Source organism: Bombina bombina, chromosome 8 (genome assembly GCF_027579735.1).
Source record: "Bombina bombina isolate aBomBom1 chromosome 8, aBomBom1.pri, whole genome shotgun sequence".
Classification (NCBI taxonomy): domain Eukaryota; kingdom Metazoa; phylum Chordata; class Amphibia; order Anura; family Bombinatoridae; genus Bombina; species Bombina bombina.
In genome coordinates this window covers 279,710,700-279,737,416 of record NC_069506.1, presented here as the reverse complement: position 1 = coordinate 279,737,416, position 26,717 = coordinate 279,710,700, and the positions used below count along the sequence as shown (strand labels likewise).

General features: G+C 41.0%; 1 protein-coding gene across 2 annotated transcripts in view; it reads left to right on the top strand.

Annotated features, from left to right (window-relative positions):
• The window catches only part of CDON (cell adhesion associated, oncogene regulated), a 454,734-nt gene that overhangs the window by 376,196 nt on the left and 51,821 nt on the right, over window positions 1-26,717 (top strand). For both annotated transcript variants that reach the window (XM_053691402.1, XM_053691401.1), the window contains 4 exons: window positions 8,837-9,106; window positions 9,563-9,907; window positions 18,366-18,643; window positions 20,154-20,328. In XM_053691402.1, coding sequence (XP_053547377.1) covers window positions 8,837-9,106; window positions 9,563-9,907; window positions 18,366-18,643; window positions 20,154-20,328 — 1,068 coding nt within the window. The remainder of the gene's footprint in view (window positions 1-8,836; window positions 9,107-9,562; window positions 9,908-18,365; window positions 18,644-20,153; window positions 20,329-26,717) is intronic.

Sequence of the window (26,717 nt, the reverse complement as noted above, 5' to 3'; positions counted from 1 at the left end):
TATATTCACTAACTGTCGCTTCTAGACCATAAAACCATCTAACAGTGTATATTCACTAACTGTCGCTTCTAGACCATAAAACCATCTAACAGTGTATATTCGCTAACTGTCGCTTCTAGACCATAAAACCATCTAACAGTGTATATTCGCTAACTGTCACTTCTAGACCATAAAACCATCTAACAGTGTATATTCGCTAACTGTCACTTCTAGACCATAAAACCATCTAACAGTGTATATTCACTAAATGTCGCTTCTAGACCATAAAACCATCTAACAGTGTATATTCACTAACTGTCACTTCTAGACCATAAAACCATCTAACAGTGTATATTCTAGACCATAAAACCATCTAACAGTGTATATTCTAGACCATAAAACCATCTAACAGTGTATATTCTAGACCATAAAACCATCTAACAGTGTATATTCTAGACCATAAACCATCTAACAGTGTATATTCACTAACTGTCACTTCTAGACCATAAAACCATCTAAGAGTGTATATTCACTAACTGTCACTTCTAGACCATAAAACCATCTTACAGTGTATATTCACTAACTGTCACTTCTAGACCATAAAACCATCTAACAGTGTATATTCACTAACTGTCACTTCTAGACCATAAAACCATCTAACGGTGTATATTCACTAACTGTCGCTTCTAGACCATAAAACCATCTAACAGTGTATATTCACTAACTGTCACTTCTAGACCATAAAACCATCTAACAGTGTATATTCACTAACTGTCACTTCTAGACCATAAAACCATCTAATAGTGTATATTCTAGACCATAAAACCATCTAACAGTGTATATTCACTAACTGTCATTTCTAGACCATAAAACCATCTAACAGTGTATATTCAATAACTGTCACTTCTAGACCATAAAACCATCTAACAGTGTATATTCGCTAACTGTTGCTTCTAGACCATAAAACCATCTAACAGTGTATATTTGCTAACTGTCACTTCTAGACCATAAAACCATCTAACAGTGTGTATTCACTATCTGTCGCTTCTAGACCATAAAACCATCTAACAGTGTATATTCACTATCTGTCGCTTCTAGACCATAAAACCATCTAACAGTGTATATTCTAGACCATAAAACCATCTAACAGTGTATATTCGCTAACTGTCGCTTCTAGACCATAAAACCATCTAACAGTGTATATTCACTAACTGTCGCTTCTAGACCATAAAACCATCTAACAGTGTATATTCACTAACTGTCACTTCTAGACCATAAAACCATCTAACAGTGTATATTCACTATCTCTTGCTTCTAGACCATAAAACCATCTAACAGTGTATATTCACTAACTGTCACTTCTAGACCAAAAAAACATCTAACAGTGTATATTCTAGACCATAAAACCATCTAACAGTGTATATTCTAGACCATAAAACCATCTAACAGTGTATATTCACTAACTGTCGCTTCTAGACCATAAAACCATCTAACAGTGTATATTCACTAACTGTCGCTTCTAGACCATAAAACCATCTAACAGTGTATATTCTAGACCATAAAACCATCTAACAGTGTATATTCACTAACTGTCGCTTCTAGACCATAAAACCATCTAACAGTGTATATTCACTATCTGTTGCTTCTAGACCATAAAACCATCTAACAGTGTATATTCACTAACTGTCACTTCTAGACCATAAAACCATCTAACAGTGTATATTCACTAACTGTCACTTCTAGACCAAAAAAACATCTAACAGTGTATATTCTAGACCATAAAACCATCTAACAGTGTATATTCTAGACCATAAAACCATCTAACAGTGTATATTCACTAACTGTCGCTTCTAGACCATAAAACCATCTAACAGTGTATATTCACTAACTGTCGCTTCTAGACCATAAAACCATCTAACAGTGTATATTCACTAACTGTCGCTTCTAGACCATAAAACCATCTAACAGTGTATATTCACTAACTGTCGCTTCTAGACCATAAAACCATCTAACAGTGTATATTCACTAACTGTCGCTTCTAGACCATAAAACCATCTAACAGTGTATATTCGCTAACTGTCACTTCTAGACCATAAAACCATCTAACAGTGTATATTCACTAACTGTCGCTTCTAGACCATAAAACCATCTAACAGTGTATATTCACTAACTGTCGCTTCTAGACCATAAAACCATCTAATAGTGTATATTCACTAACTGTCACTTCTAGACCATAAAACCATCTAACAGTGTATATTCTAGACCATAAAACCATCTAACAGTGTATATTCTAGACCATAAAACCATCTAACGGTGTATATTCTAGACCATAAAACCATCTAACAGTGTATATTCTAGACCATAAAACCATCTAACAGTGTATATTCACTAACTGTCGCTTCTAGACCATAAAACCATCTAACAGTGTATATTCACTAACTGTCGCTTCTAGACCATAAAACCATCTAACAGTGTATATTCACTAACTGTCGCTTCTAGACCATAAAACCATCTAACAGTGTATATTCACTAACTGTCGCTTCTAGACCATAAAACCATCTAACAGTGTATATTCACTAACTGTCGCTTCTAGACCATAAAACCATCTAACAGTGTATATTCGCTAACTGTCACTTCTAGACCATAAAACCATCTAACAGTGTATATTCACTAACTGTCACTTCTAGACCATAAAACCATCTAACAGTGTATATTCACTAACTGTCGCTTCTAGACCTTAAAACCATCTAATAGTGTATATTCACTAACTGTCACTTCTAGACCATAAAACCATCTAACAGTGTATATTCTAGACCATAAAACCATCTAACAGTGTATATTCTAGACCATAAAACCATCTAACGGTGTATATTCTAGACCATAAAACCATCTAACAGTGTATATTCACTATCTGTCGCTTCTAGACCATAAAACCATCTAACAGTGTATATTCGCTAACTGTCACTTCTAGACCATAAAACCATCTAACAGTGTATATTCACTATCTGTCGCTTCTAGACCATAAAACCATCTAACAGTGTATATTCTAGACCATAAAACCATCTAACAGTGTATATTCACTAACTGTCACTTCTAGACCATAAAACCATCTAACAGTGTATATTCACTATCTGTTGCTTCTAGACCATAAAACCATCTAACAGTGTATATTCACTAACTGTCGCTTCTAGACCATAAAACCATCTAACAGTGTATATTCACTATCTGTTGCTTCTAGACCATAAAACCATCTAACAGTGTATATTCACTATCTGTTGCTTCTAGACCATAAAACCATCTAACAGTGTATATTCACTAACTGTCACTTCTAGACCATAAAACCATCTAACAGTGTATATTCACTAACTGTCACTTCTAGACCATAAAACCATCTAACAGTGTATATTCGCTAACTGTCGCTTCTAGACCATAAAACCATCTAACGGTGTATATTCGCTAACTGTCGCTTCTAGACCATAAAACCATCTAACAGTGTATATTCGCTAACTGTCGCTTCTAGACCATAAAACCATCTAACAGTGTATATTCACTAACAGTGTATATTCTAGACCATAAAACCATCTAACAGTGTATATTCACTAACTGTCGCTTCTAGACCATAAAACCATCTAACAGTGTATATTCTAGACCATAAAACCATCTAACAGTGTATATTCACTATCTGTCGCTTCTAGACTATAAAACCATCTAACAGTGTATATTCACTAACTGTCGCTTCTAGACCATAAAACCATCTAACAGTGTATATTCACTAACTGTCGCTTCTAGACCATAAAACCATCTAACAGTGTATATTCTAGACCATAAAACCATCTAACAGTGTATATTCACTATCTGTCGCTTCTAGACCATAAAACCATCTAACAGTGTATATTCTAGACCATAAAACCATCTAACAGTGTATATTCACTATCTGTCGCTTCTAGACCATAAAACCATCTAACAGTGTATATTCACTAACTGTCACTTCTAGACCATAAAACCATCTAACAGTGTATATTCACTAACTGTCACTTCTAGACCATAAAACCATCTAACAGTGTATATTCTAGACCATAAAACCATCTAACAGTGTATATTCTAGACCATAAAACCATCTAACAGTGTATATTCACTAACTGTCACTTCTAGACCATTAAACCATCTAACAGTGTATATTCACTAACTGTCACTTCTAGACCATAAAACCATCTAACAGTGTATATTCACTAACTGTCACTTCTAGACCATAAAACCATCTAATAGTGTATATTCTAGACCATAAAACCATCTAATAGTGTATATTCTAGACCATAAAACCATCTAATAGTGTATATTCTAGACCATAAAACCATCTAACAGTGTATATTCACTATCTGTCGCTTCTAGACCATAAAACCATCTAACAGTGTATATTCACTATCTGTCACTTCTAGACCATAAAACCATCTAATAGTGTATATTCTAGACCATAAAACCATCTAACAGTGTATATTCACTATCTGTCACTTCTAGACCATAAAACCATCTAATAGTGTATATTCTAGACCATAAAACCATCTAATAGTGTATATTCTAGACCATAAAACCATCTAATAGTGTATATTCTAGACCATAAAACCATCTAACAGTGTATATTCACTATCTGTCGTTTCTAGACCATAAAACCATCTAACAGTGTATATTCACTAACTGTCACTTCTAGACCATAAAACCATCTAACGGTGTATATTCTAGACCATAAAACCATCTAACGGTGTATATTCTAGACCATAAAACCATCTAACAGTGTATATTCACTATCTGTCGCTTCTAGACCATAAAACCATCTAACAGTGTATATTCACTAACTGTCACTTCTAGACCATAAAACCATCTAACAGTGTATATTCTAGACCATAAAACCATCTAACAGTGTATATTCTAGACCATAAAACCATCTAACAGTGTATTTTCACTAACTGTCGCTTCTAGACCATAAAACCATCTAACAGTGTATATTCGCTAACTGTCACTTCTAGACCATAAAACCATCTAACAGTGTATATTCACTAACTGTCGCTTCTAGACCATAAAACCATCTAACAGTGTATATTCACTAACTGTCACTTCTAGACCATAAAACCATCTAACAGTGTATATTCTAGACCATAAAACCATCTAACAGTGTATATTCACTAACTGTCACTTCTAGACCATAAAACCATCTAACAGTGTATATTCACTAACTGTCACTTCTAGACCATAAAACCATCTAACAGTGTATATTCACTAACTGTCACTTCTAGACCATAAAACCATCTAACAGTGTATATTCACTAACTGTCACTTCTAGACCATAAAACCATCTAACAGTGTATATTCACTAACTGTCACTTCTAGACCATAAAACCATCTAACAGTGTATATTCACTAACTGTCACTTCTAGACCATAAAACCATCTAACAGTGTATATTCACTAACTGTCACTTCTAGACCATAAAACCATCTAACAGTGTATATTCACTAACTGTCACTTCTAGACCATAAAACCATCTAACAGTGTATATTCACTAACTGTCACTTCTAGACCAAAAAAACATCTAACAGTGTATATTCTAGACCATAAAACCATCTAACAGTGTATATTCACTAACTGTCGCTTCTAGACCATAAAACCATCTAACAGTGTATATTCACTAACTGTCACTTCTAGACCATAAAACCATCTAACAGTGTATATTCACTAACTGTCACTTCTAGACCAAAAAAACATCTAACAGTGTATATTCTAGACCATAAAACCATCTAACAGTGTATATTCACTAACTGTCGCTTCTAGACCATAAAACCATCTAACAGTGTATATTCACTAACTGTCGCTTCTAGACCATAAAACCATCTAACAGTGTATATTCACTAACTGTCGCTTCTAGACCATAAAACCATCTAACAGTGTATATTCACTAACTGTCGCTTCTAGACCATAAAACCATCTAACAGTGTATATTCACTAACTGTCGCTTCTAGACCATAAAACCATCTAACAGTGTATATTCACTAACTGTCGCTTCTAGACCATAAAACCATCTAACAGTGTATATTCGCTAACTGTCACTTCTAGACCATAAAACCATCTAACAGTGTATATTCACTAACTGTCACTTCTAGACCATAAAACCATCTTACAGTGTATATTCACTAACTGTCACTTCTAGACCATAAAACCATCTAACAGTGTATATTCACTAACTGTCACTTCTAGACCATAAAACCATCTAACGGTGTATATTCACTAACTGTCGCTTCTAGACCATAAAACCATCTAACAGTGTATATTCACTAACTGTCACTTCTAGACCATAAAACCTTCTAATAGTGTATATTCACTAACTGTCACTTCTAGACCAAAAAAACATCTAACAGTGTATATTCTAGACCATAAAACCATCTAACAGTGTATATTCACTAACTGTCGCTTCTAGACCATAAAACCATCTAACAGTGTATATTCACTAACTGTCGCTTCTAGACCATAAAACCATCTAACAGTGTATATTCACTAACTGTCGCTTCTAGACCATAAAACCATCTAACAGTGTATATTCACTAACTGTCGCTTCTAGACCATAAAACCATCTAACAGTGTATATTCACTAACTGTCGCTTCTAGACCATAAAACCATCTAACAGTGTATATTCACTAACTGTCGCTTCTAGACCATAAAACCATCTAACAGTGTATATTCACTAACTGTCGCTTCTAGACCATAAAACCATCTAACAGTGTATATTCACTAACTGTCACTTCTAGACCATAAAACCATCTTACAGTGTATATTCACTAACTGTCACTTCTAGACCATAAAACCATCTAACAGTGTATATTCACTAACTGTCACTTCTAGACCATAAAACCATCTAACAGTGTATATTCACTAACTGTCACTTCTAGACCATAAAACCTTCTAATAGTGTATATTCTAGACCATAAAACCATCTAACAGTGTATATTCACTAACTGTCATTTCTAGACCATAAAACCATCTAACAGTGTATATTCACTAACTGTCACTTCTAGACCATAAAACCATCTAACAGTGTATATTCGCTAACTGTTGCTTCTAGACCATAAAACCATCTAACAGTGTATATTCGCTAACTGTCACTTCTAGACCATAAAACCATCTAACAGTGTGTATTCACTATCTGTCGCTTCTAGACCATAAAACCATCTAACAGTGTATATTCACTATCTGTCGCTTCTAGACCATAAAACCATCTAACAGTGTATATTCTAGACCATAAAACCATCTAACAGTGTATATTCGCTAACTGTCGCTTCTAGACCATAAAACCATCTAACAGTGTATATTCACTAACTGTCGCTTCTAGACCATAAAACCATCTAACAGTGTATATTCACTAACTGTCGCTTCTAGACCATAAAACCATCTAACAGTGTATATTCACTAACTGCCACTTCTAGACCATAAAACCATCTAACAGTGTATATTCACTATCTGTTGCTTCTAGACCATAAAACCATCTAACAGTGTATATTCACTAACTGTCGCTTCTAGACCATAAAACCATCTAACAGTGTATATTCACTATCTGTTGCTTCTAGACCATAAAACCATCTAACAGTGTATATTCACTAACTGTCACTTCTAGACCATAAAACCATCTTACAGTGTATATTCACTAACTGTCACTTCTAGACCAAAAAAACATCTAACAGTGTATATTCTAGACCATAAAACCATCTAACAGTGTATATTCACTAACTGTCGCTTCTAGACCATAAAACCATCTAACAGTGTATATTCACTAACTGTCGCTTCTAGACCATAAAACCATCTAACAGTGTATATTTACTAACTGTCGCTTCTAGACCATAAAACCATCTAACAGTGTATATTCACTAACTGTCGCTTCTAGACCATAAAACCATCTAACAGTGTATATTCGCTAACTGTCACTTCTAGACCATAAAACCATCTAACAGTGTATATTCACTAACTGTCGCTTCTAGACCATAAAACCATCTAACAGTGTATATTCACTAACTGTCGCTTCTAGACCATAAAACCATCTAATAGTGTATATTCACTAACTGTCACTTCTAGACCATAAAACCATCTAACAGTGTATATTCTAGACCATAAAACCATCTAACAGTGTATATTCTAGACCATAAAACCATCTAACAGTGTATATTCTAGACCATAAAACCATCTAACAGTGTATATTCACTAACTGTCACTTCTAGACCATAAAACCATCTAATAGTGTATATTCTAGACCATAAAACCATCTAACAGTGTATATTCACTAACTGTCACTTCTAGACCATAAAACCATCCAACAGTGTATATTCTAGACCATAAAACCATCTAACAGTGTATATTCACTATCTGTCGCTTCTAGACCATAAAACCATCTAACAGTGTATATTCACTAACTGTCACTTCTAGACCATAAAACCATCTAACAGTGTATATTCACTATCTGTCGCTTCTAGACCATAAAACCATCTAACAGTGTATATTCTAGACCATAAAACCATCTAACAGTGTATATTCACTAACTGTCACTTCTAGACCATAAAACCATCTAACAGTGTATATTCACTAACTGTCGCTACAAAATAAGGATCCCAAACAAAACCAAAAATAATTTAAAAAAATGTAAATTGTGAGCATTTCTTGTTGCAAATGGTTTTGTTTGTTTGTCTTTTTATCATGTGTAACTTCATGTGTTGTTTGTGTATCATTGCACTGTACCGGTATAGTTGCACGGTACAGTTGCACGGTACAGTTGCACATTTCCTACGCTGGCGCTGTAATTGTACATAATGTCTTTGCCTTGCAGAACCTCCTTCTCTGTCGCGATTACTTGTGGACCAGTCATCACCAGCTGGTGGCACAGTTCAGTTTACCTGTGAGGCGCAGGGCTTCCCAGCTCCTAATATAACCTGGTTACACAATGCTGTGCCCGTGCACACGTCCTTGAGACACCAAGTGCTGGCAAACAAGCTAACCATAACAAATCTAATTGCTGACGATTCAGGAATGTACCAGTGCGCTGCAGAGAATGGAGTGGGAGCAGCGCAGTCTGCCGCGCGGCTGATAGTCAAGTCTGGTAAGTTTGGTCACTTACAATAGCTACGTGTGATTGTACTAGGGGTTCACAATATTTTGTGACAATGCAGACACTGTTCACTTGGTTTAATGCTCCTTTAAGCCGTCACTAGAGATCAACATTTTTATGTATTGGCTACTCCAATATCCCTGTCTGGGACAAATATCTGGTCTCAAAATGTCTGAGGTGACAATCTGTAGTGGCTAAATGTGGATATAAGAATAAAAAAGTGTTGATTGTCACCTAGTGACAATTGTTGTTGATAGTGTTTGCTCAGCACACAGTGAAGCCTGTTAGTAAATAATATACACATTGTGTGCGTGTCCTACGCTTGCTCTGTTTATGTCTTTACAGTGACTGGAGTGAAGATGACTTTATTTATCAGTCACATAACGTAATGTGCACCACAATGACAATGCACCAGTGACAATGTTTGTTCATCTTACTTTTTCACAGACATAAGGACAAGGCCAGTCATTGTGTCACCCCCTGTGAGTGTCACAGTGATGAATGGGGAACTAGTCTCCTTGACATGTAATGCCACTGGGGTGCCCACACCTACCATCCGGTGGTATGACAAGTACGGCGCCATCACAAGCCACCCTTCACAAGTGTTGCTTTCAAAGTCACGCAGGACGGCAGCGGCCAGTTCCCAGCAGGACCCTGCTCATGTCACCATGTCTCAAGCAGGTTCCAGCACTTTGTACATTCGAGCCGTCACAGCACAGCATGCTGGAAAATATGTTTGTGAGGCTTCCAATGAGCATGGGTCAGTGCATGCAGAGGCCTACCTGACTGTGGGTAAGTAACTGAGAGTAAATCTCATCCATACAAACAAATCGCTGAAGTGATGCGGCTAGGAGAATAATACCAAACCCTGGTAACGAGGAGTGTTCTTTTTAGATTTGCATTACTTGAGGGACAACTGTCAGATGCCACTTGGTGCTCAGCTGTCAGCAGTTTATAGGAGATTGACATCACTACTTTGTTGTTTTTAGATAAATCTATATGTGAGATGTGCATAATACAGCTATGCGCCAACTGTCTGAGCACCAGGGGGGCATAAGGGCATCTGCTATTTGTTTATGGGGAGAGGATGGAAATTTAGTGTTGTCCGGGAAAGTGCATGATTTGTGTTACCTGATACAAATGGTATCATTACACTATCGTGTCTCTTTAGCTCATTTGTACAATCATTACTAAGCTCTAAATATTTACTGTGTGCTCAGTGGGTGTGTGGAGGTGATGCCCCTGGTGCACAGTATTATGGTGCAGTAAGGGTTAATGCTCCTCTCAAGCCGCTCTCATAAAATAGCTCAAAATAGATTCTGTGTTTGTTGATGGTAAAATTACCCAAGAGCCGCAGCTGAGGCCGTGTTACCTTTTACTTTCCGTTTGCATGTGTGAGTCATCTTCCTCCTGTGTGTTTGTGCGGTGTGTAGAAATAAATACCAATAAACATTGTGTGACTGCTGAGGTGAAACTGTGTAACTATATATGAGTCTGTAAAATGCATCTGTATGTGTGCGTCTGTAAAATGTATATCTGTAAGTGCGTGTCTGTAAAATGTATATCTGTGTATGCCTGTAAAATGTATATCTGTGTATGCCTGTAAAATGTATATCTGTGTATGCCTGTAAAATGTATATCTGTGTATGCCTGTAAAATGTATATCTGTGTATGCCTGTAAAATGTATATCTGTGTATGCCTGTAAAATGTATATCTAGAAGTGTATGTCTGTAAAATGTATATTTATAAGTTTGTGTCTATATGTGTGTGTCTGTAAGTGTATGTTTGTAAAATGTATATCTGTAAGTGCGTGTCTGTAAAATGTATATCTGTGTATGCCTGTAAAATGTATATCTACAAGTGTACGTCTGTAAAATGTATATTTGTAAATGCGTGACTGTAAAAATGTATATCTGGAAGTGCTTGTCTGTAAAATGTATATCTGTGTGTGCCTGTAAAATGTATATCTGTAAAATGTATTTCCATCTTAATGGGAGGAGAGTCCACTGCTTCATTCATTACCTGTGGAAATTAAGAACCTGGCCACCAGGAGCATTTGCGCTTTCTGCTGAAAGAGGTGCTTGCTACGTTGGAGGTTCCAGAACCGAAATACCGGAGGAACCTTCAATCCCTAAACTGGATAGGGTTTATGAGGACAGGGTAGTGCCCCAGGCCTTCCTGGTTCCAGTCAAGATGGCTAACATTATTAAGAATGAATGGGAGAAACTTGGTAAGCCCTTTTCCCCCTCTTCTCCCGTTTAAAAAGCTTTTCCCCGTTTCAGACGCGCAGCTTGAACTGTGTGGAACCATCCCTAAGGTGGATGGTGCTATCTCCACGTTCGCTAAGAGAACGACTATTTCGCTAGAGGATAGCTCCTCTTTCAAGGAACCCATGGACAAAAAGATGGAGTCCATGTTGCGGAAGATGTTCCAACTCACGGGGTTCGTTTTTCAACCGGCAGTGGCGGTCGCTACAGTGGCTGGTGCGGCTACCTACTGGTGTGATGCTCTATCAGCAGTGGTCGAGGTGGAGACTCCTCTTGATGAGATTCTAGAATGAATCAAGGCCTTAAGAGTGGCCCATTCGTTCATTTGTGATGCTAACATGCAGATTATTTGCCTGAATGCTAAGACGTCTGTTTTTTCTGTTTTAGCCCGCAGGGCTCTGTGGCTAAAGTTGTGGTCTGCTGACATGACTTCTAAGTCTCGTTTGCTTTCCCTCCCATTTAAGGGGAAGTTTTTGTTTGGCCCGGGCCTGGATTCTATCATATCTACGGTCACGGATAGCAAGGGTGCCTTCTTGCCTCAGGATAAGAAGACTAAACCTAAGGGATCTACTTTTCGTCCCTTTCGTTCAGACAATTCACAGCGCCAGCAGCCTGCCGCAAAGTCGGAGCAATCCAAGGGATCTTGGAAGCCAGCTAACTCTTGGAACAAGTCCAAACAGAATAAGAAGCCTGTCGAGTCAAAGTTGGCATGAAGGGGCGGCCCCCGGGCTGTCCTCGGATCATGTAGGGGGCAGACTATCTCTTTTTGCAGAGGCCTGGAGAAGAGACGTTATAGACCCTTGGGTTCTGGAGGTCGTATCCCAGGGTTACAGGATAGGTTTCAAGTCTTATCTGCCCATATCTTCAAGACCAGAAAAGAGAGACGCCTTCCTGGGGTGTGTGAGGGATCTCTCATCTCTTGGGGTAATCGTCCCAGTTCCTCCAGCAGAAAGAGGTCTGGGGTATTATTCAAACCTTTTCATGGTCCCAAAGAAGGAGGGCACGTTTCGTTGAATTCTGGACCTAAAGGCCCTAAACAAGTTTTTGTCAGTTCCATCGTTCAAGATGGAGACGATTAGGTAAATTTTGCCCCTGGTTCAAGAGGGGCAATTCATGATGACTATAGACCTGAAGAACTCTTACCTTCACGTTCCAATCCACAAGGATCACTTCAGGTTTCTAAGATTCGCCTTCCTGTACCAGCACTTCCTGTTTGTGGCCCTTCCGTTTGGTCTGGCAATTGCCCCAAGAGTCTTCACAAAGTTTCTGGGAGCTCTACTCGCAGTAGCGAGAGCCAGAGGAATTGCAGTGGCACCTTATCTGGACGATATCCTGGTCCCGGCTCCGTCCTACAGTCTTGCGGAGGGCCATTTTGAGAGCTCCCACGGGTGGAAGATAAATGAAGGAAAAAGTTAATTGGTCCCAGCAACAGGGTGGAATTCCTGGGTACGATAATAGATTCTTTAGCCGTGAAGATATTTTTGACAGATTAGAGACGTTGCAAGCTTGCGTCCCACTGTCTAGCTCTTAAGACATCCTCCAGGACATCTGTGGCCAGGTGTATGGAGGTGATCGGGCTCATGGTATCCAGCATAGATGTCGTTCCATTTGCCAGGTTCCATCTAAGACCTCTTCAACTGTGCATGTTGAGACAATGGAACGGCGATCATTCCGATTGGTCCGAACAGATATCTCTTAACAGACTGTGGAGGTAGTCCCTATCTTGGTGGACCCAACCCGGGACATCCTTTTTGACACCATCCTGGGAGATTGTGACCACAGATGCAAGTCTATCAGGATGGGGAGCTGTTTGGGGTGCCAGAAAGGCACAGGGCAGATGGACTCTAGAACAGTCGAGTCTACCTATAATTATTTTGGAACTTCGAGCGATATTCAACGCTCTGAGGGCTTGGCCCCTTCTGGGGTCGTCCCGATTCATCAGATTCCAGTCGGACAACATTACCTCAGTGATTTACATAAACCATCAGGGGGGGACGAGAAGCCATAAGGGAAGTATCTTGGATTCTGGAATGGGCGGAGACTTACAATAGTTGGCTCTCAGCGATCCACATTCTGGGTGTGGACAACTGGGAAGCAGATTTTCTGAGCAAACAGACGTTTCATCCAGGGGAATGGTCCCTCCATCCCGAGATGTTTGCGGAGATCTGCAGCAGATGGGAGATGCCAGAGATAGATCTCATGGCGTCCAGACTCAAAGCTACCCAGATACGGGTCGAGATCCAGAGATCCCCATGTGGAACTTATAGAAGCCTTGGCGGTACCCTGGGACTTAAACCTAATTTACATATTTCCACCGTTGCCTCTTCTACCTCGGGTAGTGGCCCGCTTCAAGCAGGAGCAAGCTTCAGCTATTCTGATTGCTCCGTCGTGGCCACGGAGGATGGGGTTTACTGATCTTGTGGCGATGTCGTCATCTCCGCCGTGGAAGTTACCTTGTTGCAGGGATCTGCTGGTTCAAGGTCCTTTTCTAAATAAAAATATCGATTCTCTGAGGCTGACTGCGTGGAAATTGAATGTCTAGTCTTAGCCAAAAGAGGATTTTCAGAAAAGGTAATTGATACTCTTGTTAAGGCTAGGAAGCCGGTCACTCAACTCATCCACCACAAGGTGTGGAGGAGGACCTACTTGTCCTGGTGTGAGGAATGAGGATATCCCTGGCATAAGGTCAGGGTATCCAGGATTTTGGCCTTTCTCCAGGACGGTCTGGATAAGGGTCTTGCCACCAGTTTCCTAAGGGGACAGATCTCGGCCTTATCTTGATATTACAGAACATTAAGGTTCTTTCATGGAAAGTCCTATTATTACTGGCTAAGGCTGTTCTTCGCACTGGATTGGGATTCCTTTCCAGGGTGGTATTGAGTCATAACATCAATCAGGAAATTGATGATCATATCCGGTCTTAATTGGTAGCGGTAAGGCTCCTCAGTAATTGAGGTGTGGGCTTGCCTGAGCGGTATTTTAGAAATGTATTTGATGTTTATTAAATATTTTTTTTCTTATCTTTTCTCACATAATTTTAGCTTGGGATTGATCTTAATTTGGGATAAAATATAAAGTGTATTTTTTTCCTTGGTTTATTTTAATTGAATAGCTGGAGGCTTATTTGAAAAAGATATATGTTCATTAAGGTCTCCAATGGCAACCTGCAGTGTGTATTGCCACCGTGACTAGTGTGGCATCTTATTGGTTCAGCGCCTTGTTTGATTCTTTTCAAGTAGAGACTTCCTTGGATGAAATTCAAGATAGGTTTAAAGGTCTTAAGTTGGCCAATTCCTTTATTGCAGATGCAATTTTACATGTTGTTAGACTAGGAGCTAAATCTTCTAGTTTCGTTGTCCTAGCCCACAGGGCGTTATGGTTGAAATCCTGGTCTGTGGACGTTTCCTCTAAAGTCAAGCTTCTGGCGATTCCTTTCAAGGGCAAACCCTTGTTTGGACCCGGTTTGGCAGAAATTATCTCTGATGTTAAGGATGGAAAGGGGTCTTTTCTACCTCAAGATAAGAAGAATAGGCCTAAAGGGCGTCAGAGTAATTTTGGTTCCCTTCGTAACTTCAGAGGAAAGCCTTCCCCTTCTTAAAAGCAGGAACAATCCAAGTCTTCTTGGAAACCCAATCAGTCTTGGAACAAGGGGAAACATTTAAAGAAATCTGCAGCTGATTCCAAAACAGCATTAAGGGTTTGAAATGTATACAACATCTTGCCTCCCTGGGAGTGATAGTTCCAGTGCAGGAACAGGGTCTTGGGTTCTACTCCAACCTATTTGTGGTTACCAAAAAAGAGGGAACTTTCCATCCCATTCTAGACTTTAAGTGTCTAAACAAGTTTCAAAAAAGTTCCATCCTTTAAGATAAAGACTATACATTCCATTCTTCCTTTAGTACAAGAGGGTCAGTTCATGACAACCAAAGACCTAAAGGATGCGTATCTTCATGTTCCTATTCACAGGGACCATCACAGATTCCTGAGAATTGCCTTTCTGGACAAACATTTCCAGTTGGTGGCCCTTCCATTTGGTCTAGCCACGGCTCCCAGAATTTTTTTTAAAGATTCTGGAGGCTCTTTTGGCAGGGATCCGTTCTTGTGGAATTGCTGTGGCACCCCTACCTGGTCGACATATTGGTTCAGGCACCATCTTTTCAACAAGCAAAATCTCACACAGAGATATTGTCTTTTCTTCGTGGATGGAATGTGAATCTGAAAAAGAGCTCCCTTTCCCCTGCTACAAGAGTAGTGTTCTTAGGGACCATAATAAATTCTCTATTGATGAAGGTTTTTCTGACAGAGGTCAGGAAAAACAAAATCGTTTCCTCTTGCCTCTCTCTTCAGGCTACTGCTCATCCTTCAGTGGCTCAATGTATGGAGGTAATCGGTCTGATGGTGGTTTCCATGGACATCATTCCTTTTGCACAATTCCATTTGAGAACTCTCCAGTTGTGCATGCTCAGACAATGGAATGGCGACCATGTGGATCTATCTCAGAGAATAGAGTTAAATCAGTCGTCAAGGTGTTCTCTCCCGTGGTGCATTTCTCAGGAACATCTGTCTCAGGGCACATGCTTTCTGAGACCTTCCTGGGTGATCGTGACCAAGGACGCCAGTCTTCTGGGCTGGGGAGCAGTCTGGAACTCGTTAAAAACTCAGGGCCTTTGGACTCAATAGGAGTCTGCTCTTCCCATCAACATCTTGGAGTTGACAATGCTCTATTAGCTTGGCCTCAGTTGTCCTCAGCCCAGTTTATCAGGTTCCAGTCAGACAACATAACCTCTGTGGCTTACATCAATCACCAGGGAGGAACTCAGAGTTACTTAGCCATGAAGGAGGTTACTTGGATTCTTCAGTGGGCAGAGACCCACAATTGCTATCTATATGCCATCTACATTCCAGGAGTAGACAACTGGGAAGCAGATTTTCTGAGCAGACAGACTTTTCATCCAGGGGAGTGGGAACTCCATCCGGAGGTGTTTTCCGGCTTACTCCTCAAATGGGGTTGCCGGAGTTAGATCTGATGGCCTCCCGTCAGAACGCCATGCTTCCAAGGTACGGTTCAAGGTCAAGAGATCCGCAGGCCGTTCTGATAGATGCTCTGGCGGTTCCTTGGGTTTTCAGGTTGGCATACCTGTTTCCTCCGTTTGCTCTTTTTCCAGGAGTCATTGCTCGTATCAAACAGGTGAGGACGTCTGTGATTCTAATAGCCCCTGTGTGGCCTCACAGGACCTGGTTTGCAGCCCTAGTGGAGATGTCATCTCTCCCTCCTTGGAGACTACCTCTGAGGAAGGACCTCCTGTTTCAGGGTCCCTTCCTTCATTCAAATCTCGTTTCTCTGAAGCTGACTGGAGATTGAACGCTTAATTCTGTCTAAGCGTGGTTTTTCTGAGTCGGTCATTGAGACCATGATTCAGGCTCGCAAGCCTGTTACTAGAAAGATCTACCATAAAATATGGCGTAAATATCTTTATTGGTGTGAATCCAAGGGCTACTCTTGGAGTAGAATTAGATTTCCTAGCATTTTGTATTTTCTTCAGGAAGGCCTGGAGAAGGGATTGTCAGTCAGTACCCTGAAGGGTCAGATTTCTGCTTTATCAGTTTTACTACATAAACGTTTGGCGGATGTGCCAGATGTGCAATCTTTTTGTCAGGCCTTGGTCAAAATCAGGCCAGTCTTGAAGTCTGTTGCTCCTCCTTGGAGCCTTAACCTTGTTCTTAAAGTTTTACAGCTGGCTTGGTTTGAGCCATGCATTCCATAGACATTAAGTTGTTATCTTGGAAGGTTTTGTTTCTTGTTGCTATCTCTTCTGCTCGAAGAGTTTCGGAACTCTCATGTCTGCAGTGTGATTCCCCTTATCTTATTTTTCATGCTGATAAGGCGGTTCTTCGTACTAAGTTAGCTTTCCTTCCTAAGGTTGTTTCTAATATAAATATCAATCAGGAAATTGTTGTTCCCTCTCTGTGTCCTAATCCTCCTTCTTCCAAAGAACGTTTGTTACACAATTTGGATGTTGTATGTGCTCTTAAATTCTACTTACAGGCGACTAAGGATTTTTGCCAGTCCTCTGCCCTCTTTGTCTGTTTCTCTGGGAAACGTAAAGGTCAGAAAGCTACTGCTACTACTCTTTCTTTTTGGTTACGAAGTATAATTCGTTTGGCTTATGAGACTGCTGGTCAGCAGCCTCCTGAGAGAATTAGGGCTCATTCCATAAGAGCCGTTTCCTCTTTTTGGGCTTTCAAAAATGAAGCTTCTGTGGAACAAATTTGCAAGGCTGCAACTTGGTCTTCTCTACATACTTTTTCCAAATACTTTTGCCTCGGCTGAGGCTTCTTTTGGGAGAAAGGTTCTTCAAGCGATGGTGCCTTCTGTTTAGGACTGCCTGTCTTGTCCCTCCCTATTTATCCGTGTCCTCTATCTTGGTTATTGGTTCCCAACAGTAATTACTCAAGCTGTGGACTCACCATATCTTAGGAAAGAAAAACAAAATTTATGTTTACCTGATAAATTTATTTATTTCCGGATATGGGGAATCCACGGCCCCACCCTTTATTTTAAGAACGTTGTTCTTTTGACTATAACCTCAGGCACCTCTACACCTTGTGTTACTCCTTTTTCTCCATTTGCCTTTGGTCGAATGACTGGGGGTTGTGGGTAAGGGAGTGATACTTAGCTGTTTAACTGTGGTGCTCTTTGACTCCTGCTGGCCAGGAGTGATATTCTCAACAGTATTTACTCAAGCCGTGGACTCGCCATATCCTGAAATAAATACATTTATCAGGTAAGCATACATTTTTGTTTATCTACAAGTGTATGTCTGTAAAATGCATATTTATAAGTGTGTGTCTGTAAAATGTATATCTATAAGTGTATGTCTGCAATATGTATATCTATAAGTGTGTCTGTAAAATGTATATCTTTAAGTGCATCTCTGTGTGTGTCTGTAAAATGTATATGTGTGTTTTTTCTGCTCTTTAGTTCCCTATGAGCTGAGTACAAGACCTGAGGATATAACACCATCAGACCTGACGCAAAGTGACTCCGAAACCCTCTCGCCAGACGCCTCACGGCCGGGATTGCGGTCTCTAGCTAATCCACCGCCCACTGCCAAACCTTTCAATGGAGCCTCCTTGCCTGAAGCCCCAATTATACTCAGCCCCCCTCAAACCACGAAACCGCACATATACAATCTGATGTGGCGAGCTGGAAAGGACGGGGGGTTACCCATTAATGCATATTTTGTGCGTTACCGTAAGGTGAGTCCATCAGTTTATCTGCTTCTCATCTGATAATAGATCTACCTCGTGCTCTCATTGCTACAGACGTGAAATAGTACAAGCTGCAGATTAATCTAGATGCTGTTTGGTAACTTTAAATCAAGTAGATTGGGATTCATAATTTATCTTTGTATATGATCCTTAATGAATCTACAGCAAGTTGTGCGCACAAAGCATGGAGAGTGGCATAGATACTTGTGAGTGCACAAAGCATGGAGAGTGGCATAGGTACTTGTGTGCATATAAAGCATGGAGAATGGCATAGGTACTTGTGATTGCACAAACCATGGAGAGTGGCATAGGTACTTGTGAGTGCACAAAGCATGGAGAGTGGTACAGGTACTTGTGTGCGCACAAAGCATGGAGAGTGGCACAGATACTTGTGTGCGCATAAAGCACGGAGAATGGCATAGATACTTGTGTGTGCACAAAGCATGGAAGAGTGGCTTATATACTTGTGTGCACACAAAGCATGGAGAGTGGCACAGGTACTTGTGTGTGCATAAAGCATGGAGAGTGGCACAGGTACTTGTGTGTGCATAAAGCATGGAGAGTGGCACAGGTACTTGTGTGTGCACAAAGCATGGAGAGTGGCACAGGTACTTGTGTGTGCACAAAGCATGGAGAGTGGCACAGGTACTTGTGTGTGCATAAAGCATGGAGAGTGGCACAGGTACTTGTGTGTGCGCGCAAAGCATGGAGAGTGGCACTGGTACTTGTGTGTGCATAAAGCATGGAGAGTGGCACAGGTACTTGTGTGTGGGCATAAATCATGGAGAGTGGCACAGGTACTTGTGTGTGTGTGGGCATAAATCATGGAGAGTGGCACAGGTACTTGTGTGTGTGTGGGCATAAATCATGGAGAGTGGCACAGGTACTTGTGTGTGGGCATAAATCATGGAGAGTGGCACAGGTACTTGTGTGTGGGCATAAATCATGGAGAGTGGCACAGGTACTTGTGTGTGTGTGGGCATAAATCATGGAGAGTGGCACAGGTACTTGTGTGTGTGTGGGCATAAATCATGGAGAGTGGCACAGGTACTTGTGTGTGTGCATAAATCATGGAGAGTGGCACAGGTACTTGTGTGTATGCATAAATCATGGAGAGTGGCACAGGTACTTGTGTGTGTGCATAAATCATGGAGAGTGGCACAGGTACTTGTGTGTGTGCATAAATCATGGAGAGTGGCACAGGTACTTGTGTGTGTGCATAAATCATGGAGAGTGGCACAGGTACTTGTGTGTGCACAAAGCATAGAGAGTGGCACAGATGCTTGTGTGCGCACAAAGCATGGAGAGTGGCACAGGTACTTGTGTGTGCACAACGCATGGAGAGTGGCACAGGTACTTGTGTGTGCACAATGTGCTGTTAAAGTAATATTATGTGTTGTTTGTAGCCAGGAAGAGATGATATCTGAGAGCTGCTGATAGACATTTTAGTGTAAAACATTAAACAAATTGGGTAAATGGTTCCTTTACTTCTACTCAGCTGGATTACAACAGCAACATGATGGTCAACTGGCAGTCAGTCCGCGTTCCGGCCAGCGAAAACGAATTCCTTCTGACCGAACTGGAACCTGAAAGTCTGTACGAGGTCCTGATGGTGGCACGAAACTCAGCCGGGGAAGGCCAGCCAGCCATGCTTACTTTCCGGACTAGTAAAGGTGAGTTATAAGTAACCGTAACATGATATGGCATGAGCGGTTTCATGTTTCTGGTTTAGTGGTGCCAGCTGTACCAACTTCAGTTTCATGAGGAGAGGCAGAAGGGATGAAAGGTGTATAGTGTATAGATGATGAAAAGCGTATGGCACAGAGAGGGGTATAGTGTATAGATGATGAAAAGCATATGGCACAGAGAGGGGTATAGTGTATAGATGATGAAAAGCGTATGGCACAGAGAGGGGTATAGTGTATAGATGATGAAAAGCGTATGGCACAGAGAGGGGTATAGTGTATAGATGATGAAAAGCGTATGGCACAGAGAGGGGTATAGTGTATAGATGATGAAAAGCGTATGGCACAGAGAGGGGTATAGATGATGAAAAGCGTTTGGCACAGAGAGGGGTATAGTGTATAGATGATGAAGTGTATGGCAAAGAGAAGGGTAAAGTGTATAGATGATGAAAAGCGTATGGCACAGAGAGGGGTATAGTGTATAGATGACTAAGTGTATAGATGATGAAAAGCGTATGGCACAGAGAGGGGTATAGATGATGAAAAGTGTATGGCACAGAGAGGGGTATAGTGTATAGATGATGAAAAGCGTATGGCACAGAGAGGGGTATAGTGTATAGATGAAAAGCGTATGGCACAGAGAGGGGTATAGTGTATAGATGAAAAGCGTTTGGCACAGAGAGGGGTATAGATGATGAAAAGTGTATGGCACAGAGAGGGGTATAGTGTATAGATGATGAAAAGCGTATGGCACAGAGAGGGGTATAGTGTATAGATGAAAAGCATTTGGCACAGAGAGGGGTATAGTGTATAGATGAAAAGCGTTTGGCACAGAGAGCGATATAGTATATAGATGACTAAGTGTATAGATGATGAAAAGCGTATGGCACAGAGAGGGGTATAGATGATGAAAAGCGTTTGGCACAGAGAGGGGTATAGATGATGAAAAGCGTTTGGCACAGAGAGGGGTATAGTGTATAGATGATGAAGTGTATGGCAAAGAGAAGGGTAAAGTGTATGGATGATGAAAAGCATATGGCACAGAGAGGGGTATAGTGTATAGATGAAAAGCGTTTGGCACAGAGAGCGATATAGTGTATAGATGATGAAAAGCGTATGGCACAGAGAGGGGTATAGATGATGAAAAGTGTATGGCACAGAGAGGGGTATAGTGTATAGATGATGACAAGAGTATGGCACAGAGAAGGGTATAGTGTATAGATGATGAAAAGCGTATGGCACAGAGAGGGGTATAGTGTATAGATGAAAAGCGTATGGCACAGAGAGGGGTATAGTGTATAGATGAAAAGCGTTTGGCACAGAGAGGGGTATAGTATATAGATGACTAAGTGTATAGATGATGAAAAGTGTATGGCACAGAGAGGGGTATAGATGATGAAAAGCGTTTGGCACAGAGAGGGGTATAGTGTATAGATGATGAAGTGTATGGCAAAGAGAAGGGTAAAGTGTATAGATGATGAAAAGCGTATGGCACAGAGAGGGGTATAGATGATGAAAAGTGTATGGCACAGAGAGGGGTATAGTGTATAGATGATGACAAGAGTATGGCACAGAGAAGGGTATAGTGTATAGATGATGAAAAGCGTATGGCACAGAGAGGGGTATAGTGTATAGATGAAAAGCGTATGGCACAGAGAGGGGTATAGTGTATAGATGAAAAGCGTTTGGCACAGAGAGGGGTATAGTATATAGATGACTAAGTGTATAGATGATGAAAAGTGTATGGCACAGAGAGGGGTATAGATGATGAAAAGCGTTTGGCACAGAGAGGGGTATAGTGTATAGATGATGAAGTGTATGGCAAAGAGAAGGGTAAAGTGTATAGATGATGAAAAGCGTATGGCACAGAGAGGGGTATAGTGTATAGATGATGAAAAGCGTATGGCACAGAGAGGGGTATAGTGAATAGATGATGAAAAGCGTATGGAACCAGAGAGGGGTATAGTGTATAGATGATGAAAGTGTATGGTACAGAGAGGGGTATAGTGTGTGGAGGGTATCAGATTACAGACCAGAGGAAATCAGTAAGAATGGGCAGCATAACGAAAAGGAATGTATGGGGATCACACAATTGAAGTAAAAACTAGATTTATGCATTAGATGAGACAGTAATCCCCCCTTCAGTGTACAAGCCATGTATATTTTATTTAAAATTAAGAGTGCTCGAAAAAGCTTAAGATATCTTTAAAAGTACAAATATAATTTAATGATACACAATCTCTATTCCAACATATAAAACGGGACGTCTACCTTAAAATTCAGAACACAGTTGTTCAAAATATATTATAAAAACAAGAGTTTACACAAGTCCTTAATAGCTGACAGTCCTTTAATAGCAGATGAGCATCGCTTTTGTAAGTATACCACTTATAGAACTATGATACAGGGTATTATGGATAGTTACAGTCCGTCCACAATAAGCTGATATAAGTCTTAATTTTTCTTGTTTAGAAAATAGGAAAAAACTATTTCAAGCATATGATTATAAACAGATAGTTAAAGTCGGTACCTTTAGACTGCCACACGCATTCAACCTTGTAGCAGGAGTTTGACAGACCTTAGCTGTTTGTTCAGCGCTTACCTCGACACACACCCCTTACACATGTGACTCTCCTTAGTTGCGTCACGGGGAGATGCCGTTCAGTGTCAGCTGTTAGGATAATGGTGCTCCTCTATGCAATTGGGGATGAAATTAATATCCGCTTGTTGGTTTTCAAGAAGTAGTATGCTCTTAATCTTTTGTGGGTCTCTCTGCTCTTAGTGCTTCATGCACGCAGGGAAAAGATACATACCAATATGCAAAAGTCCACTAACTCTGGTTATTTGAATCAGGACTTACCAAGTTGACGCCTGAATATGGTACACACTTTTCACACAATATCACACTCCCTTAGCTTTCAACGCGTTTCACCCTATAATGATCTTCATAAAGCCTGTTATAGGGTGAAACGTTGAACCATATTCAGGCGTCAACTTTGTAAGTCCTGAATCAAATAACCCAGGTTAGTGGACTTTTGCATATTAGTATGTATCTTTCCCTACGTGCATGATGCACTAAGAGCAGAGAGATCCACAAAAAACTAAGGAGAGTCACATGTGTGGGGGTGTGTGTTGAAGTAAAGGGACAGTCAACACCAGAATTTTTGTTGTTTAAAATGGTAGATAATCCCTTTTATTACCCATTCCTCAGTTTTGCATAACCAACACAGTTATAATAATACACGTTTTGTTCTTAAACGGAAGAGTTCACCGCTGCATTCATTACTTTTGGGAATTCAGAACCTGGCCACCCGGAGGAGGCAAAGACACCCCAGCCAAAGGCTTTAAATACCTCCCTTACTTCCATCATCCCCGAGTCATTCTTTGCCTTTCGTCACAGGGAGATTTTTATATAGTCTCTTATGGAGGGTAGTACTCTTTGAAATGGGACTAGAGTTTTAAGTAATACTGTCAGCCTCTCAGTGAGAGAATGGATGAATGTTAGAGTCCGGAGATGCAGGGAGAGTCTTTCTGTGAAACCATCCAGACTCATGTTAACAGCTCCATAGCAATCAGCGTTGTCGAGTTTCGCTGCCTGCTTTATTCTCTCAATTCCATGTCAGAAGCCAGGCTACTATCTGTCACACTTGAAGGGCCGTGTTCCTGTTCCACAGCGTTGATTCCGGTAAGATCGTTTAATTTTACTTTGATGATGTGAAAAAGTAATGTAAACAAAGAAGTCAGTGTCTCAGTGGGACTCCTTTATCTTTATAAGGAATCAAGGGTTAATATCTCCTGAGGGGGGTTATTTAACAGGGGGGACTTTAATCATGTTTGTTATGCGATTCTGACTTCTAATGTGTAGTGTTACTTGGGCTCGTGGCTAGTTCGGAACATAGCGGCCTTTTCTTGTCAGGCTGTACAGTCCTTGTAGGCCTTTTTCACGCTTTTCTATGGCCTTCACGGTGCACCTTGTGATGAGATGTGGTCACGCTTCTGTGGTCCATTTCTGTATTCCTGACCGCGTGGCAACGGAGAGAGTCTGTTTTGCTAGCTGTCTGGGTCTCAGGAGGTGGTGAGTGCCCCAGCCATTGGAGGTGTAAGGTGCCATTTTTTATTTTTCTGTCCATAATTTCTATATACCAAGTTTTATAGAGGATTCTGACTTTTTGGAGACGGATGTCTCTGATTCAGATTCTACTTCTTGTGAAGAGTATGAAATGGTCCGGGTAATCCATGCCCATCAGTTATGTTCCGAATGCCGCTCTAGATTGCTCTCTTCTCCCGTTACAGGGAACTTAGAGTCCACCGAGTCATCCGCCTCTGGGGATCCCATATCCCGTACCGGGCTTCCCCTAGAACCTTCTTTGGCTACGCAAGTAGGTGTCCCTAATGCCGTTACCCCTTCTCCGGAAGGCGGCTTGTTTCCTCCAGAGGTTACAACACGGTTCCGCATGGCCATATCTATGACCCTGGCGCATTTACATCTTCCAGAGGAGTTGTTGCTGAGATACTGTCAGTGTTATCCTAAACAGGGCTTGTCAGTCATGGGATCGCCTGGGTCAGATCAGCCATCTGGGGAAGCGGTCTCCTCTGAAGCTTCAGGGGCACAACCCTCTGGGTCATCAGTTTCCCCAGCGGAGGTAAGTCTTGCTTTTCGTTATAGACTGGCATGTTTTCGTGTCCTGCTACGGCATGTTTTGACGTTGCTGGAGGATCCCAGTACTAATAGGTTAAGGGTTCCTCGATCTTCTCTTCCAGACGGCAAGCTGGGTTAGACGTGTGGGCATAAGGTTAATCTCCTGGTTGTCTTCAGTTTTCCTTTCTTTTTTGGGTATCTTATTCCAGTTCTGAGCTGTGGAAGAATGGGGTCTCTGATTGGCTGGTCCCGTTGGTGTACCCATTCTTCTTGGGCGTTCACCTGCGGGTGCTGCTCTTCTTTTATTTGATCCGGTTAGGATGTATTTTATTTATTTTTTAAGAAGCTGTCTGTTATGATTTCTCCATTGGGAAAAAGTTATTCTCTGGAATTTGATACTAGAGATTTTGTGGTCGCTTGGGCACTTCCACGTAAGTCGCATGTTAAGGTGTTAGTACATTGTTATGTCTTTAAATTCTTTTATCGAGTCCTTGTGAGGGTCTCAAATTTTCTGTGGCCTGGTTCAGTTTGGAGTTCCCTTTGTAGCAGACTGATCCTGGTAGGCACTATTTCTGTTCCTTACGGTCTATTTCATCCACGTGGTGCCAGTGTAACTGGCTGACCTGGCTGGGTTTTGAGTTGCTCTCTCGGATAAGGAGTTTATTATCTTGGTTTCTCTTCAGATCGAATAATCTTTGCTTTTTGTTAAAAGTTTTGTGAAGTTAACCTTCCATGAGCGCCATCATTTTTTTTGAGGCTCTGCCCTGGCAGGGCTAAAACATGGTAGAGGAAGCCTTCGTTCCTAAACGTCAGGTTGGTTCTTGTTCTGCCTTTGGGTGGGACATCAGGGGATTGTACTCAGTCCTCATTGTCCTGTTCCTCTTGGGCGGGGGTCCAGAGCGGATCCTACTAGGGATCAATCTGTGCGATTTCCCTCGTCCTCTGTTTTGAGGTTCTCCTTTTTGGAATCTGTTTTCCTTGATGACGGTTTCTCTTCCTTCGGGTTAAGGTTGATGGGCCTTTTTGTCCCCTCCCTTGGAGTTGGCTTCGGGTCATCTGTTTCTGGAAGTTAAAACCTTTTTAGTTATTCTACTTCCGGGGTCTCGTCTGCTCCCATATTTTTGGGAGATGTACAGATTAGATTGTCTCCCCTCTTTCCTGTGTCGTCGCTGCTTAGGCGTTTGTGGGTTTTCTCCCGCCAGGGGCTAGGATACATGCTCCTTCCTCAATCCTTGAGATGTAGGGGTGTCAGAGAAGTGGATCCTGAGGATCTTGGAGACTTCTGTTAGCTTCTCTACCTAGTTTCTAAGGGAGATGTGGCGTAGTGGTTAGTTCCACCGCACCTGAAGCAGGAGGTTGTGATCCCAGATAAAGCTCCCGTTTCTCCTCCGTCTCATAATTCTGATGACAGCTAGCATTTCTAAGCAGAGTTTTCTGTTTTCTCATACGTTACTAAGTCTTTGGACTTGGTGAAAATTGTCCCTAGAGCCTTAAGGCCTTCCAGAGTGGCTTCGCCATTGCCTATCACCCTTTATATTGGGAGTTGTATCCCGCTGTGGGTGTCCTAAGCTCTCTGTTTATAGGACATTTAGTGAAAGTTCAGTGTCCAAGGTGTCTTTGATATGACTGTGATGGCATCGCCTCTGGTGCAAAGTCTACTCCGGAAGGGGTTACCTAGTGGTTCCTCAGGGGTCATTAAATATTAAGCCCGCTCCTAGTTTTTGGGTGCCCGGGTTTG